This window comes from Centruroides vittatus, unplaced genomic scaffold (assembly GCF_030686945.1).
Source record: "Centruroides vittatus isolate TY-2023 unplaced genomic scaffold, ASM3068694v2 contig_1042, whole genome shotgun sequence".
NCBI classification, from domain to species: Eukaryota; Metazoa; Arthropoda; class Arachnida; order Scorpiones; family Buthidae; genus Centruroides; species Centruroides vittatus.
The window spans coordinates 1005691-1023661 of NW_027120674.1; the positions used below are offsets into that span (position 1 = coordinate 1005691).

The 17971-nt window shown below is 31.3% G+C and overlaps 1 protein-coding gene across 1 annotated transcript in view; it reads left to right on the forward strand.

Moving 5' to 3' along the window:
• Positions 1 to 17160, forward strand: part of mip40 (Myb-interacting protein 40) — a 49955-nt gene extending 32795 nt beyond the window's left edge. Inside the window, exons 6-9 of the mRNA XM_067264381.1 lie at positions 2166 to 2300; positions 4631 to 4704; positions 6253 to 6327; positions 16502 to 17160. Coding sequence (XP_067120482.1) covers positions 2166 to 2300; positions 4631 to 4704; positions 6253 to 6327; positions 16502 to 16547 — 330 coding nt within the window. The 3' untranslated portion in view covers positions 16548 to 17160. The remainder of the gene's footprint in view (positions 1 to 2165; positions 2301 to 4630; positions 4705 to 6252; positions 6328 to 16501) is intronic.
• Positions 17161 to 17971: the final 811 nt, after the last annotated feature.

The following is a 17971-nucleotide window of genomic DNA, read 5'->3' on the forward strand; positions in this document are numbered from 1 at the left end:
ACAAACAGAAAATATATACCTTACTTACTTTTCCAGCAGTTTGGAATGTTTTTTCCAAACATTTTTGGCTTTCTTGAGAAGCCTTCTTCGGGATATCTTCTGTTTAGAAAGTCAATCTTTTAATTTTTTTAACATTTGAAGAGCACTGTCTAAGGACTTTACAAAAATTAAAATTCTTCAAAACAGGTTTAATGAGCCAAAGCATCAATTACAGAAATAGCGAGTCACTACAAATGGCCTGACAATCGTCATATGACAACCCCTTGAGAAGAAGGAAGCCCAATGACCAGCTAGAATATGAGACCTAGTGCATGCACCCCAGTACCACTCAAAAGAAAAAAAAAATATATTTAAAGAACATTCCAAAGATAGAATCCATAACAAACTTTAAAAATTAAAACATCAACATTTTAAATAGATATCCTGAAGAAGTAGGCTTACTAGATGTCCTGCTTTGACTGGGACTGTCCCAGTTTGATGATGTGGTCCCTGGGTCTTGGCCAGTTTGTCATTTTGTCTCGGTTATTTGATAAAATTTTCAAAATGTCAAATATACAAGAAGTAAAAATAGTGCAACCTCAGGTAAAATTGCAATTTGGCAACGAAAATATTCCCTCTGTTACACTCACTGTTGCTAATATAAATATTTTGTATATAGATCTAAGCACTTTTAATGTTGTCTAGATGTTTTCCCCCAAAATTTACAGTATGTGGCCTAATGAATTTAATGTTTTATTTTTTCATCCAGATATTTTCTCATAGAATTTATAATAGCATGTAACCTATGAGATTCAGATATTTTTATTTTATTTTTTAAATATTTTGTTACAATTAGAGTTGGCAACACTGAAACTTACACTGTCTATGTCATTGTTGGGCATGCCCTTAGTTGAGTTCAGATTGCTAGTCGGCATTTGTGATTATTTTGTACTGTACATTAAATTAATTTAATCTCCAAAGTGCCAAAAAAAAACCATGTGTTTACTGATGAATTAAAACGGATTATCCGTTTTTGAAAAAGTTTGCGATCATATTGACAAAGTGAAATATGAACTGTGCTTTTCAGAATTTTCAGTAACTCATGGGTGTTCAGACGTTAAAAATCACTTAAAATGTGCAAAACATAAGGCAAGCTTAGTAGTAATAGGAACCTCCTCCAAATATGTTGTCATATTTTAAAGGTACCGATTTAAGTGACAAAGAATTTTTAAAGAAAGTTTACACTAGTGATAAATATTAACAACTTCTTAATAATAAGGTATGTTGAGTTGAGTTATTAAAAATGGCTTTTAACTTGTTGTTTTTTGTTAACAACTTTTTATATAGCCTTTTTAGTTATAGGTACTTATCCCAGTAGGCTTTATTTTCTGTTGTGAATATTTTCTCATAATTGTCCCGGTTTGAGAAAAAAATATTATGGTAAGCCTATGAAGAAGGCTTCTCAAAAAAGCCAAAAATGTTTGAAAAAATCATTCCAAACTGCTGGAAAAGCAAGTAAGGTGTATATTTTCTGTTTGTGTTACCTGTTCCAGTTTGAATCTCATAGTTACTATGCAAACTCAGTTATTTTTAATATTTTCTTACAGTGTTTTATGTTAAAGTTTGAATATTTCATGCAAATTATTTTATATAAAGTTCCAAAATATAATTTATAAGCTTTCTTTACTTTCAAAGTGCTGTATCTAATTATACTGTAAAAATTTGAAAAAGAAAGAATACGAATAAAATTTTTACAGTTTCATTTTATAATTAAGTTTATTTAACATCTTATTTTTATTTTTATATGTTTCAAATTGAAATAACTTTTATTTTTGCATTATTCTAAACTTAATCAAAAAAAGATGGCATTAATTAAATGCATTTAATTATCCTCTGATGCACCAAACGTTTTTAAGTTTTATTTTAGAATTCAAAACAGAAAACATTTTAAAACATTTTCTCTTGTATTAGATATTAGAATGAAATCTGTGAATAAAATTTCATGCACATTCAGTTTGTATTTAAGTTAAAGAAATAAAGATGAATCATATGCACGAAAATATTAATTTAACTTATTTAAATTAATTAGAATTGACCATCTTTTATATTACAATAAATATGATTATTTTTTTACAAATTTATATATAGAATATCTAATTGAATTTTTATAAAATATCAAATTTTAGGATGAATGCAAAACAAAATTAATCAGTCAGTTGCCTGCACCATTAAAGCATGTTAAAACTGAAAATGGAGAAATAAAAGATCTTAGAATACCATCACCCATTCCTAGAGAACAGGAAGAATTTGTCATCTGTTCAGTAAGTAAAAACAATTAGAAAGTAGTGTCTAATAATTAGAAATTTTTAAAGTGAAATTTGAATTCAAACAATTTTTGTGACAATTCTATAATGATGATTTATTTACATGTGTTATCATATAAACTACAGACTAAATTGAACCTTATCTCAGATATAAAGAATAAACTAGGCTTGTTGCATGAATTACTTTGAATCAGCAGATAGCTAACAGATAGAGAGCCAATTAGCAAAAAAAATTCTTACTGTGCAGTTGTTTTACCAAGAGCAACTGTAAACAAGCAAAACAGATTGTTGTTAAATTAAGCACTGCTAAGCAATGCCATTGAGTGTTGCTAAAGTTATTTTCTTGAAGCACTTCATGCAGCAATCCTCGCAATGGTCTCACTGGCTTGAGGTTAAATCTGCAGTGCTTGTTTCAGTTGCTTTTCTTTCTATAACAAAGATGGCTGCTTCCATGGTAGAAATGTGCAAAGTTGAATTTTTATATGATGTGATGGTAAAGTTATAAGGTTTTGGTCACCCATGAATCAATGTTTGAACTAATTTTTCTTTTAAAATACTCATTAGTAAAATAAAATCAGATTTGACAAAAACTTGCTGCTTGCAAACTTGCAAAACTTGACAAAATGTTGCTAGAAGGAGTTGTATACACTAGATTTAAATTATTAAATTTACCTCTCAAACAAGGCATTGTATTGCAGAAATAAATTAATTTTAAAATGTTTCAAATGAAATAAATTGCAAAACATTCCAACAACTACACTGAGATCTGCCATTTTGGAACTGCAGCATTGCTCCATGTACATTGTTAAAAGATCTTCAGTAGAAATTGCAGTGCTCTCATAGAAAAAGCAGCACTGTGAATTTAATAGGAGGCTGAAACAAATTTTAACTGAATAACCTTATATTTATATGTATAGTATTTCATTCAGCAAGTAAAATATTCAAAGGTTAAAACACAATTTATTCAATTCTTTCTTCTACATATGCATTTTGGGTGACCTCTCAATCCCTCTTCAGTGCTATATAATTTGTACATGTTTATTCTATAGCTAATATTTCCACAAAATAAGTAGCCTACACTTTCCGTCAGAACATAAAATGAATATAACCAAAATTTAATCTGGATTGGATAAAAATTGCAGGAGTTATAGGAGTTATATGCTGATTCTACATAATAAGACTTGTGGAATTATTACTAATAGAAAAGTAGTCATCTATGTGCACGTGTGTGAATTCCTTATAACTCCTGCAATTTTTTATCCAATCCAGATGAAATTTTGATTATATTCATTTTATGTTCTGACGGAAAGTGTAGGCTACTTATTTTGTGGAAATATTAGCTTTAGGATACACATTTTATTGATTTCAGATCGGTGATTGCACTTACATCACGATGACATCACTGTGAAGTAAGTGCAATCACCAAAATGCTTCATTAAATTTAAAATTTAAACTTTAAAAAAAAAAGATAGCTGCATTGTGTCAGTTTTATAACAAATGTAAAAAAAAAAACCTTTCCATAGTGACCACATGGCGTTCTGTTATCTAATCAGAAGTAACGATCTAATGAGCCCATTATTTACAAAATGTTATCGCTTGTCTAACGTACATACAATTCAGCTTTGTTTTATCAACATGGAATTAAAAAGTCTCACTATTTTGTCAAAAAAGAAAAAAAAACAAAAAAAATGCCTAGGGGAAAGCATAAATAAAAATTGGTCAACTCTATGTTGTTTTATTTCATTCAAGAAACTGAAACAATATTAAGTTGTCTATTACTAAAGGAAGACAGCAAGAAAACCTTTTAAAAGACAATATAGTGTTTACTCAGAATGTAGTGTATAAAGAAAGATTTTAATATTTTAATATAAAGGCCATCATCTGTTTGTGTGGGTAAGTGAATTCTCTATAACTCCTCCTATTTCTGTCCACTCCAGGTGAAATTTTGTTTTGTTGCTCTTTACGTTACAACAAATAGTATAAATTTCTTAATTTATAGAAATATTAGCAACTCTTCTTGAATTTCTTGAAATCTCTGCTCTTCTCAATTCTTCAATCTATACTTTCTCATAAAAAGTATTCTGTCATGCTTGACAGGGGAATTTCTAGTTGTATAGGTAGTTTACAGTCACCAATAAACCGATGCGCAAAATCTTAATTTTTAGCCAAACCTCTGTTACTCAAACTTTTTAACTCAAAAGTCTAAATTTCTCCCAACTGATTCAAGCTAATCAGGTTCCACTGTATATATAATTTTTAATTTTTTAATTTTATTCATTTGTTTTTATTAAGAAACAAAAAGAAATAATAATAAATATTTTTAATAGGATGATCAAGGTGCTCCTTCTAAAGAATTTTTAATGAGCAAACATATGGAACGTTGGAGAGCCGTAAGACAAAAGTAAGTTACATATTGATGTTTTCTAGATTGAAGTTTGTGAAAAATTTAATTAATATTTTCTCATATACTGTGTATCAATTACAGAATTCAATACTATTTAATTTTTTCCTCCATTGTTAAATATATATCAGTACTTGAGTAAAATGTTTTAACATGTTTCTGTTTACACGTTCTAAACACAGTACACAAATTATTTATAACACAACAACAAAACTATTTGTAATTTATTCTCAACACTAGTGAGTAACACACTGGCACTCCACAAGCGAGTAACACTCAGGCACCTGACAATTAATTAATAAAGGCACAACACTGGTTCTTTGCCAGCCACACAGCCACACACTCTGGTCAGCACTGCCCGGCCACACCAAAGGAAAAGCACAATTTTTCCCTCTCTAGGCAGGAAGATCTCTCCCCGCATTCCCAAGTCTATAGTTACACAACACACCTGACACGTGTGACAGAGCTGTGGACTCTACATCAACACTACGTAACATACACACACGTGTTACAATTTTGTTAAATTGAATATCGAACTTAACAACTTGTATATATTTCACTTCAATTATAGTAAAACAATATGAAGAAAAATGTGACTAAACAATTTTTGGGAATTTTTATTAGAATTAAATGTTTTTCAAGACCAATGTCCCATCTTTGTAATGGGATGTTAGTCTCAAAAAATGTTTAATCCAAATAAAGTTTGGACTTCTAAAAATGTTTAAGTAGTATTTTGTTCATAGAGTTTTACTGATCTTTTAATGAAGATTGAATCTGATATTCATTGTATTTCTTCAGAACATCTGAAAAATCCTTGTAATTTTGAAATTTTTCTTCCTTACATAACTTTTGTTAAAATACGTAGCACACATCAAAACTGTAAATTCAATTCTGGATTAGTTTCTTATTGATCATAGCCAACTAATGTTAAATAAAATTTCCATTTTCTTAGAAAAATAATCAGGTAATTGAATTATTGATATTATGTTAAGATATATTTTGTGAATTGTACTGTATTTATGAAAATTGATTAAAATTTTATCACTATTTACAACATTGTTCAAAACATTTCCATAAATTTGCAGTAAATAAAGGACTTTGTAAATAAATAAATGACTTTGCAATTTAAATAATAAGTTTTGTATGCTCTATATAATTTTCTTATAAACAAAACTAGCCATATTATAATGACAAAGAAAAAAATAATTAAACCAGTCATCACCCAGTTCTTTTTTTTTTTTCTTTTACTATTTATATTTACTTAATAACTTACTTTTTAAAACTGTTTGAAATCTGTAGTAAAAAGAATGTGGGTTTTTTGTTTTTTAGAAGTTTATTTATTTTTTTCTCCTATAACTTTAATAAAAACATTTGTAAATCATCTTTTAAACTTATTTATCAAGTATCAGCATACAGGACTCAAATATCATCATTTCATTTAATTTTCCAGTTATTATCACATACCAATTTAGTTTAAAAAATTTATATCATCTTTTGGAAGATGTATTTTGAAAAACATTGATTTTAAGATTTTTTTTTAAATTTTAGATGGAAACAAGCTGCAATTGCTAATGAAGATAGATATAGAGAGAGTGGAATGATTTTAAAGGCTATATTTGAGAGGTAACACGTTTCTTGTTTGATTGTAATATGAACAATTATAATTAAACTTTGCATTGTCAATGAGAGAAATAAAACCACAGATGTGTTTTTCATTAATTCTATTCATTCAAGAAGACATTCAAGGTCAGCAGTGTAATTTAATTTAAAACACAAACGTTTTTGATTGTCTTAAATAACCACCATTGGAAAAAATTGCAAAGAATATAAAATAAACAATTTATTAGAATTATGTTTAAAATTCTGATATTACAATACAATTGGATACAGTTTTATATGTCATCTAGACATACTTTACATAAAATACTCACATACACTCAAGCACACACACTATTTGCTGATTAAAAAGCTTTTATATGTGATACCATTGCATAAAACAAAACTTAGTTCCAGTATAGGAGCATATGTAAAGATTTCATTGGAGTTCATAGCACATTCTCCTTGCATATGAGATGGAATTAATGTCCTTATAATTGAGATGGAAGTCCAGGCTGTTTTAGCAGCATATAGTGAAGCAACAGCATTTTAGCACATGGTCATAATGTTTTGCATGGTGTGTGTTTGTAATTTACACAAATAAAATAAGTAAAAATGTTTTGCTTTAACTGCCTACCTCTAGCCAAACTAGTTGATGATGATTATTATTTGTCCTTTATAGCCCAATAAAGGTATCTTGCTGTTTATTTGATATTTGAAGTAATTATTGGGTTGATTGTATCAGATTATATGCTGTGATTAGCACATTTGGTGTAATATAATGTTGTTGTTCAACTTCTTAAATAAAATAAAAATTTTAATTTTTTAAAGCAAATTTTTATTTTTTTACAGCAAAAATACTCTGAGATTTTATTTTTCTCCATTTTTAGATGATTGCTACTTTTCAGTTTGAAAGTCTGAACATCAATTTGCACATTGGCAATGATTTAAATTACAAACAAATTAATGTTAACATGTCATCATCGCAGCAAGTTTTACGTTAATGCAAAATGCATTGACATGATCATAGCATAGACACTAATATAAAAATAAATTACCTCTGAAGACTAGGATGATAATTTAATAAAATGTGGCAAAACTGCATACTCCCATTAAAACTCAGGCATATTGTATTTAAATTATTTCATGCTGATGCACAAAGTACAAACATACATCAAGTGTTTTTTTATACTTATTTTAATCTGAAGATGGAGAAAAATAAGTATCTGAAAATATTTATATAAAATAAAGAAAATAAAATTTCTGCTTTAATAAGATACTGTTCTTTGTTTTCACACTTTTGATTAGTTGCCAATCTTTGATTGCCTGTAATCTTTGTGTAGTTTTGATGATAAAGATCAAAAACACAACTAGCATAGATATTAAAAGTATTCTTAAAATACTATAATTAGATGAATATCTTGTTTTCATGTCCATCTCTTTCACACTACCAGAACACAGTATTCAGTAGTGGAATCAATCTTCTTTACTAGGAACTTGTCTGCTTAAATACTGTATGTAAAAATCGGGCGAATTCTCTGGGCTTGCTTAGCATGTGCTGCATGCTTAAGAGAAAGTTTTGACTGTCAATATATTTTTTACATGAGAACAAATATGCCAATAATAATTTATTCTAACGTGTAAACTCTTTTATCATTTGTTTCCTTTTACACTGGCGGCTAGCCGTTTTAAGTCAGTGCGATGCTTGCAGGAACTCAATTGCTTGCTTGTATGGAGGTTTGCCGCAGCAAACAAGTGCGTGCACATGACGTCATTCGAAGCATTTAACATGGCCAGATTGTATCAAAAGCTTGCGTAACCAGTCAGCATACATGTATTGTATACAGGGGCGAATATACACAGAGATTAATAGGCTTAAACCCTGGACCCCCAGTGTCAAGGGCCCACAAAATTTGAATTATCATCATAAACTTTTAATACTTTTTCATCTTATAATATAATCGAGATGGGTTGTAATAATAATAATAAGTGCAGAGCCCAAACAGTTAGGAGTTGAAAGTTGAAATTTGGTACACGCCACGAGGATGTAGACTAAGAAGGAATTTTTGGAAATTCTATCCTTCTCCCTGGGGAAAGAGGAGAAGAGAGAGAGAGTTTTAGTCAGTATAAAGTGTAAATAATAAAGAAGGAAAATAAATAGTGGCACATATAGTATACATTTTGGTAATTAATAAATATTTTAATCATTTCCACTTTTTCGGGTAACCCAAAAACAATAAACCCAAAATAAAGAAATTAGAACAAATATTTGAATTAATTCCAAATTCGAAAATTTGAAAAATACAAAATATTGAATTTAAAATATGTTCCAAACAAGGTTTTTAGATTTTAGAATTTAAAATTAATCATTTTATTCAAGTAAGGTTATCATCAGTTAGATTTGGAGCTTTGCATTTTTGCAGGAATTCAAACATATTTTTGACCCATCTAAAAATTCTTTAATTAGCCTAGGAAGAAGGTGACCTAATTTTTGTACCCAGTGAAAATGGGTAAGATCGGCTATAATCTAATAACCTTAATCTTCGCTACCGTTACTTTTTGCCCAAGCAACGCTGGGCTCATCTGCTACTTATAATATTTCATATATTTCACGTGTAGATATAATGGGCTTTATAATAGTTCATACTTTTTTATTCATACCAAATAACATTTCTGCCTATTGTTTAGTGCTAGAGAATAGTCCTATTATTCTTATTATAGCATGCCCAAAATTTTTGAGCATGCCCAAAATTTTTGGTCAGGATTTGTCCCTGGTAAAAATGATTACATAAACAATACCGTTACAAGAGGGATTTTTAACGTTTTTACATATTTATGTGGAAATAAACAGAATGTGATAACTGTGACAAAAATTATTTTGAAAATTACAAATCCTTTTAATCCAACACCATTGGGAACCAGAGATATTCCAGATTGTGGAAGTTTTCAGACAGCTGTTCAGACATTATTTGTATACAGCATTGTATCTTTTAATTCAATGATGATTTCAGTCATGTTTATAAAATAAATTTTATTAATTTATCAAATTATTTTGCCTGAGTTTGACACAATAGTAACTATAGTATTGCATTAAAAATTTACAGACCAGTAATTTATATGATTGTCAGAAATTCTGCATTTGATGTGAACTAGATATCAAGTGAGAAAATAATGAATGTCCATGTTTTCTGATAAGAATTTTCTACCTTAATTAAATATGAATATCTACTTAAAAAGAATGTTTAAAAATTACTTGTATGTATGAAACTATACATATCTGGCTACTGTGCATTTTTTATCTATTTGCTTAGTGAAGGGAATAGATTGTTTGAGAAATCTTTGAAAGTTTTCAAGTTCAAAACCCCCTTTTTTTGTAACTAAAGTGGACTTGTCATAGTCCCAACAAAATACTGTCCTGCTGAGATATGTGACATGATCTGTATAGATTTTTAATTTTTCAAAATTGTAAGTTTTATAAGTAAATTCACATAGAGAAGGTACAATTAATAAAATTTTTTGTTTTATATGCAGAATGTCTTTTAATGAATTTCAGATATTAAAAATATGAAAGGGCAAACTAAAATTAAGGGAAAGATTTAAATCAGATCTTTTTTTATTTTTTAAAATACAGTAGAGCATCGTTTATCCGAATCAATTGGGGACTGGGGTTGTTTGGTTAAGTTATTTTTCGAATAACCGATTATGTGCTAAAAAATATATTAACCTATCCCATGTTGAAATTTTTCTCCGTTGCGTGTCGCTTTGCGTTGAATTTTCATCGATTTTAAGCCTAACAAAAATTTTTATAATAATAATTGTGGCTATTGTATCGTTAAAAATTATTTCTTTATTTTGTACAAACAAATTAAATATATTGAAAAATATAAAAACAAAAAAAATTATACTTTAGAAGTTAATCTAGTATCAAAAATGTTCGATTCAGCACGACACAGTCCGACTGGAAAGCTTTCGGTTGATCGGCTTTCGGATAAACGACGCTCTACTGTGTTAAGAAATCATCCAAAATAACAAACATTAATTACTATATTAATTATTATTATTATAATAAAATGTAATAAGATTTTATATAAAATGTGTGTGACATCATCTTAAAATTTCAAGAAAATTATGTTTATGAAATAACTTTCATATAAATTTTGTTGCTTCAAACACAATAAAGTGCTATAAATTAAGACACGTGGTGGTTTTCTCATCTTTTATTCAGTTGATACGACTGTTGATACGACAGTTGATACGACTGAATACGTGTGACGTATCAACTTCAGTTGATACACGTTTCAGGCTCCCAAGCCCCTCTTCAGCCTACTAAAATATTAAAGGAGTATACAACACATATATAATATACACAATTTTTTAAAAATTACATAAAAAGTTTTTTGATTTAAAACATACCTATATATACACAAGTTTTACAAATTAAAGTTAAATCATATACAACGTTGCATTCCTCTCAAGTTTCTTCAATACATCTCCATGACCTTGTACGTCAGAGACATCGTAAATGCACTATGACAATTAAGCATACTGAACAAAGTCCTATGTTAAATACTATTCACCTCCGCGACCTGAGGCACAACTATTATTAAAGACAGTATTTAATTAACCATAGTTGACTTTTCATCTTTTATATTACCCATAAATTAGTTTTATAAAATCATTACCTCATTTCACATAAATGTTTTAATTATAGTTTTTGTTGGCAAATTTGACTGCTGCTGAGTTGATTGTGTCAACAATTTATCTTCCATTCACAAGTTTTTATCTGGTAAGCCTAGGTAGGAAAAGCCTAATAAAGGTCCATTCTACAAAGGGCATTTTTTAATTAAAGTCCATTTTTTGATAAGAAGAAAAATACTGTAAATCTCGTTAAAATATATTTTTTCCCATATTCTACATACTTTTATCCACTTTTCTACATAATTTCCATTTTTGTTCAAACATTTGTCATACCGCTCAAAAATTTTTAAAATTCCGACTTCAAAGAAATCTGCCGCCTGCCACCGGAAGACATTAGGCTTGTATGACACAGCAGAGTTTTTTCAAGGTCACACAATAAGCATCGGAATTGATTGTTAGTGGATTTTATGCCAAGAAGCACAACAAAGTCTCTTTCCTGTCCCAAAAGACAGTTACCATGATCTTTCGTGCTGAAATCGAATAACAGATCGTATCTTACAGTCGGCGGGCGACTCAATTTTCTTAAACATTATAAACTTTTACAGCTCAGCACACAGACAGACTATACAGCTGCAAATGCCATCTAAACATGTGCAAAGCATGCTGAAAGCAGATGCTCATGCACACTGCTGCAATTGCGCCTCATTCTCACTCTCATTCACAAACAGACCTTATTTAAAAAATAGCCCTCGTATGTAATATTGTGTTCCCATTATATGAAATTAAAAATTTCCAGTCTTTTAATCTATATATATAATTGAGATGAGTTAATTATAATAATAATAATAATAATAATAATAATAACTCTCCCATGGTCACCACCTGGTCGTGGTGGGAGAGCCCAGTAATTTTACTGATCCATAGGGCAATGCAGGCTGGAGCACAAGCTCCTGGTAGGGACACCCATGCCAGTAAGGTCTATGGGGAAAAATGAAGCTAAGAGTGACCACACACCCACATTCTGTGGAGATACGTATTATGGTAGTAACCAGATCCAAATGTGATACCGGCTCGGACGTCGCCCGGGTTAACAAGGTCCGCGTTCGTGAGTTAGGCAGAGGCTCACGTTCGAAAAATAGGCCACAGTCTCCCCTGGTTACCGGTGGCGAAAGCAGCACCGGCCCAAGCATGGCTACTGCAATGCCCTCAACAGATGTGAGGAACCAACCCAGCCTTGGTGTTTCTGTGGCAATGCATCCACAGACCACAAAGGCTGGAAAACCATGCCAACGGATGAAATGGACGGTAGAAATGAATGAGTTTATCATCCGTACTTACTACACGATCACAAAACTCGAAACAAACATGACAGCATACAGACAACAACTACACCATAGATTCACACAACAGTATCCTCATCTCACTGTCACCAAACAAAGGGTTGTTGATCAAAAAAGAACAATTATACACAACAACCTTATTCCACAAACAACACTTGAACTTTTCAAACAACAGGTTGCTGATCAAATACATCAACAGACAGAAACATCTAACATTAATGAAGATCATGTAACCTGTCAGGATAATCCAGTAACAAGCATTGATAATAACACACATACAACAATTAGCACTAATGATACTACAGACACTTCCTCTTCCATCACTGATAACATAGACATGGATTTAGTTAATACGCTCTCACTTATATTTCAGGAAACACTCACTAAATATACAGGCACAGATCCCACACAACGACCACGAATACCAAAAATCAACACGTCGAAGGAAGTAGGAAAAACACTAAATTATGTAAACACTCACTTACTACCACACTACATTCATTCAATTTCTACACTCGCAGACATTCATACATTAGTTTATGCTGGGGCAGTCACAGTAGTGACACACCATGGACTGAAAGCACAATCACAGACAAATATACAGAAAACAAAATTCTATTACAAGCCTGCCTGGCAGAGAAGAATAGAAACACAAATAAATGACATTAGACAGCAATTAGGCAGGCTGACACGATACACTAAAAACAACATAACACCCAAATTAAGGAAACAGCTCAAAAACATTTTCAAGAAAATAAAAACACACACAAAACATGAACATCACAACACACGCATTACAGAATACATTGATACACTAAAACAAAAACTTGCTGCCAAAGCACGTAGACTCAAACAATACAAAACATGTACACTACGAAAACAACAAAATAAATTATTTACAAACAATGAAAAACTCTTTTACAGACAAATTAATAACAAAGCAAACACTGATACACAGCACAGTGGCACACCAACAGAAGAAGAACTCACAACATATTGGTCTTCTCTTTGGTCCAGTGCTGTCGTGCACAATGCTGAAGCAGGCTGGATCGAGGAGGAGAACAGAAACTTGCACAACATACCAACTATGCCCTGTGCTGAAATAAACATACATAATTTCCAATACACTGTTAACAGAACACACAACTGGAAGACACCTGGTGTAGACAACATTCACAATTTCTGGTACAAAAAGTTTACATCACTGCACCAGGAACTAGCTAAACATCTAACACACATCATCATCAATCCACAAGACATGCCAAATTTTCTTACTCAGGGCATCACCTACATGAAACCTAAAAACAACAATACCACAGACCCCACACAATACAGACCAATTACATGTCTTCCAACACTCTACAAATTATTGACATCCTGTATTGCAAACAAAATATACAAACATGTTGAAGAACACGACATTCTAACAGAACAACAAAAAGGTTGCCGTAGAAATCACAAGGGATGCAATGAACAGTTACTCATAGATTCAGTCATTCTACGGCAAGCACACAAACAACACAGAAACATACACATGGCATATATAGACTACAGAAAAGCATTCGACAGTGTTCCACACAGTTGGCTGCTACATATCCTACACATGTACAAAATACATCCATCACTCATTGCATTCTTCCAAAACACTATGCAGCACTGGAGAACAACACTACATCTCAGGGTTAGTAACACTTCCATACAAACAAACCAAATTTTTATTAGGCGAGGAATTTTTCAAGGAGATTCCTTGAGTCCTCTCTGGTTCTGCCTAGCCTTGAATCCATTATCCAACATGTTAAACAACACGCAATATGGTTACAATATCAGGCATGAAAAAACAACACAGTATACACTGTCACATCTCATGTACATGGATGACATAAAACTTTATGCATCCACACAAAAACAACTTCATCAACTCCTACAAATCACACATTCATACACCAAGGACATACAAATGGAATTTGGCCTAGATAAATGCAAAACACTTCACATAGAAAAAGGAATCCTGAAGAAAGAAGATTTCGCACTTGGAAATGGAGACATTATTGAATCCATGGAAGAGGGCGAGTTCTACAAGTATTTAGGATTCCAACAGGCCAAACTAACAGAACATACACAAATAAAGCAAAGATTAATTAAAGAATACCAAAGTAGGTTAAATGCTATTCTCAGAACACAGTTAAATGCAAAACACACAGTTAAAGCAATAAACACATATGTCATCCCAGTACTCACATATTCTTTTGGAGTTATACATTGGACTCACACTGATCTTGAGCAACTCCAAAGGAAAACAAGAACAACACTTACTAAGCATAAACAACATCATCCTAAATCCGCCACAGAAAGATTAACCCTTCCACGTAAAGATGGCGGACGTGGCCTGATTGACATAGTTAACCTTCACTACAAACAAATACAGTTACTGCGAGAGTTTTTTTTATGAAAAACAAGAAATATCACAATTACATAAAGCAGTAACTCTAGCAGACTCGAATAACACACCATTAAACTTACACTCGCATAATATGGACACAACACAACATATAAAAAGCATAGACACCATTAAGCAATCGTGGGCTCGAAAGGCACTCCATGGCAGGCATCCTTACGATCTGGCCCATGATTTTGTTGACAAAACTGCATCAAACAGCTGGTTAGCTCGGGGATGCCTCTTTGGGGAGACGGAAGGATTCATGATCGCCATACAGGATCAGGTCATAAATACTAAAAACTACAGAAAACACATACTCAAAGATGCAACACTCACAAATGACACATGCAGAAAATGTCACGTCATGCCAGAAACTATACAACACATCACCTCTGGTTTCAAGCTCTTGGCACAGACAGATTATTTACACAGACATAATCAAGTAGCAAATATAATACACCAAGAGCTTGCAAGGAAACACAAATTAGTAGACATCCACGAACCATATTACAAATACATTCCACAGACAGTATTGGAAAACAACACGCACAAAATGTACTACGACAGAGCCATAATCACAGATAAAACAATTTACCACAACAGACCAGACATCACACTCATTGACAAACACAATAAAATCACATACATTATAGACATATCCATTCCAAGCACTCACAATATACAAAACGCATGCACTGAAAAAATTAGCAAGTACACAGAACTCGCCCAGGAAATAAGGCATCTGTGGAGGATGGATAGGGTGCTTGTTGTACCTGTTGTTCTCTCCTCTACAGATGTCATACCACACACACTACACAAAAGCCTGGGCACATTACAATTGAATAGAAACACATACATCACACTACAGAAGGCCACTATATTGAATACATGTCATATTGTGAGAAAATTCCTGAATACAGACACACACACTGATAAACTTCTTTAATTTCTGTTTTGGTTACTATGCCTTGACTTTGGTCCGGCATAGTACACAGCCACCAGTGTTAACCGAGTATATCTCACTTAACCCAACATAATAATAATAATAATAATCAGTGCAGAGCCCAAACGGTTAGGAGTTGAAAGTTGAAATTTGATACACAGTTAGGGTACGTCACGAGAACGCACACTAAGAAGGGATTTTTCGAAATTTCTCCCCACGGGGAGAGGGACAGGATTAAGGCTTAACACTTCCATCAACAATGGGAGTGTTACGTAACAATGGAATTGTTAAGAGAAAGCGACGTGCGAGACGCAGATGCAGTTTTTTTCATTTTTGCTGGAAATCGAACATATATATAACAATCGAACATTTTTAGACTCATCTAAAAATTCTCTAATTAGTCTGGAAACGGGGACCCAATTCTTGCATTTTGTGAAAATGGGTAAGGTTGACTATAACATAATAATCTTATTCTTCGCTATCGTTACTTTTGCCCGAGCAACGCCGGGCCCACCTGCTAGTTGTGAATATTTTAAATAATTCTGCATTATGGATTTTATTGCTTGTGTGTGTGTTTGAAGAAAAACAAATCATCTTATTTTTTATATATTCTTTAGAACAGCTATTCGTAATCATTACAGATTTACTTATACAGTTTAATAAAATTGGTTTAGAGATTGAGATATTTATATCTCAATAAAAGCTATGATATATAATTTTCTTGAAATTTTACTAAATAGACATTTCTTTGGATTTAATGTGTGCTGGTGAATAATGATTTCTCTTCATTATTATCAAGATTATTTTAGTTTTAATGTTTTATTAAAATTTTCTTTTCTTCAGAGAAGGACCAGTGCCAGATCAGTGGGATGGTTTAACTGCTACCTGATACATTTGAATATTATCTGTAGTTTAATTATAATTTTTAGTTTTACTTGGAAGAAATTGACGTACGTGGTAATGTTGACTATTGGTAGTAGAAGGATTAAATTCTTTATTCTCGTGATGTGATTTCCAATTTTATAAATGCGTTTTTTATTGTATATCATAAAAATTAATTTATGTTACTAAATATAAAATTTTGCTTTTATGAAGAAAATATATATGTATAAAAAAAATATACGAACTAAAAAAGTACATGAAGTTATGCTGAAACTGTTTCTGGCTCCAAGAGAAAAGTGTTGTGTGAAAATCACTGGAAGGTTTTTAACTGTTGGTTTGTATTTCAGAATAATTGAAAATTATTCATGCTGAATGTATGTAAAAAATGAATCCTAGGTGTACCGATGTTCTTATTTAACATATAAATGAACACGTTTTAAGCCTCCTAAGGCATTTCAATGTCAGTTTTTGTGTAAAAAACGTTTATATAATTGATAGAAATATAATGTATACTATTCCGTGTGTTATATTTCAGTAAAATTATAAATTCCAATTTTATATTTATTACTGTAAAAGTAAATTTGATTGCAATATTTACAAATAAAAATGTCGAAAAAGTTTCAATGGATTTTTGTACGATACATGTCAGAATAATAATTTCTGTATTTTCATTAATTAAAGTTAATCTTCCAAAATTAATCATGGATACTAGTTTGATATGAATAATTTCGAACGATATTCTTAAATTTTATTGTACGTGAATTAAAATTTTACAAAAACAAGTATAATTAATTTGAATTTCTGATTTACTTTGTTAGGTATGTACCAATTGTATTCATCAAGAATCTTTTTAAAATACTAAACAAATTACATTATTTACTTGCACTTTTAGTATCTGAAAATAAGGTGCATCTTAGATTTAACACATCATGATTAGTGACTTATAGTGTTGTTCGTCTTATTCCTCTGTCACTTTACTATCGGGAATACTAATCTAATAAAATCATTAAACATTTAAGAGGTCGGCTAAAATTCTCAGAAAAAGTTCTGCAGCACTCTTTCAAGAAACGTTGCATTTCTTATGGTTCAAATAATATCGAAGATGATTGCGTGTGGAAAGATGCAAGAAAGATCGAATCTGCTGTCAATTCACAAGAGCCCGACACAAAGCGATGTTTGACTTCGATACCATGGAAGATGGTGATATATAACTTTACCTTAAATAAATAATAAATGAGTTTGTCAACAGAACCGATTATATTGACGTAAACCTGTCTCTATTTATCTGGTTTTTCAAGAAAAATCGAGAGTGAGCGTGAAGAAATTAAGGTGTCTTATATTTGAGTAAATGTAGTTTATCTAATTTGACTATCATATAGTCTGTATAGAGCAGACTTTGCTTTTTTAAAGTAGTAGTAAGCAGTATAATTC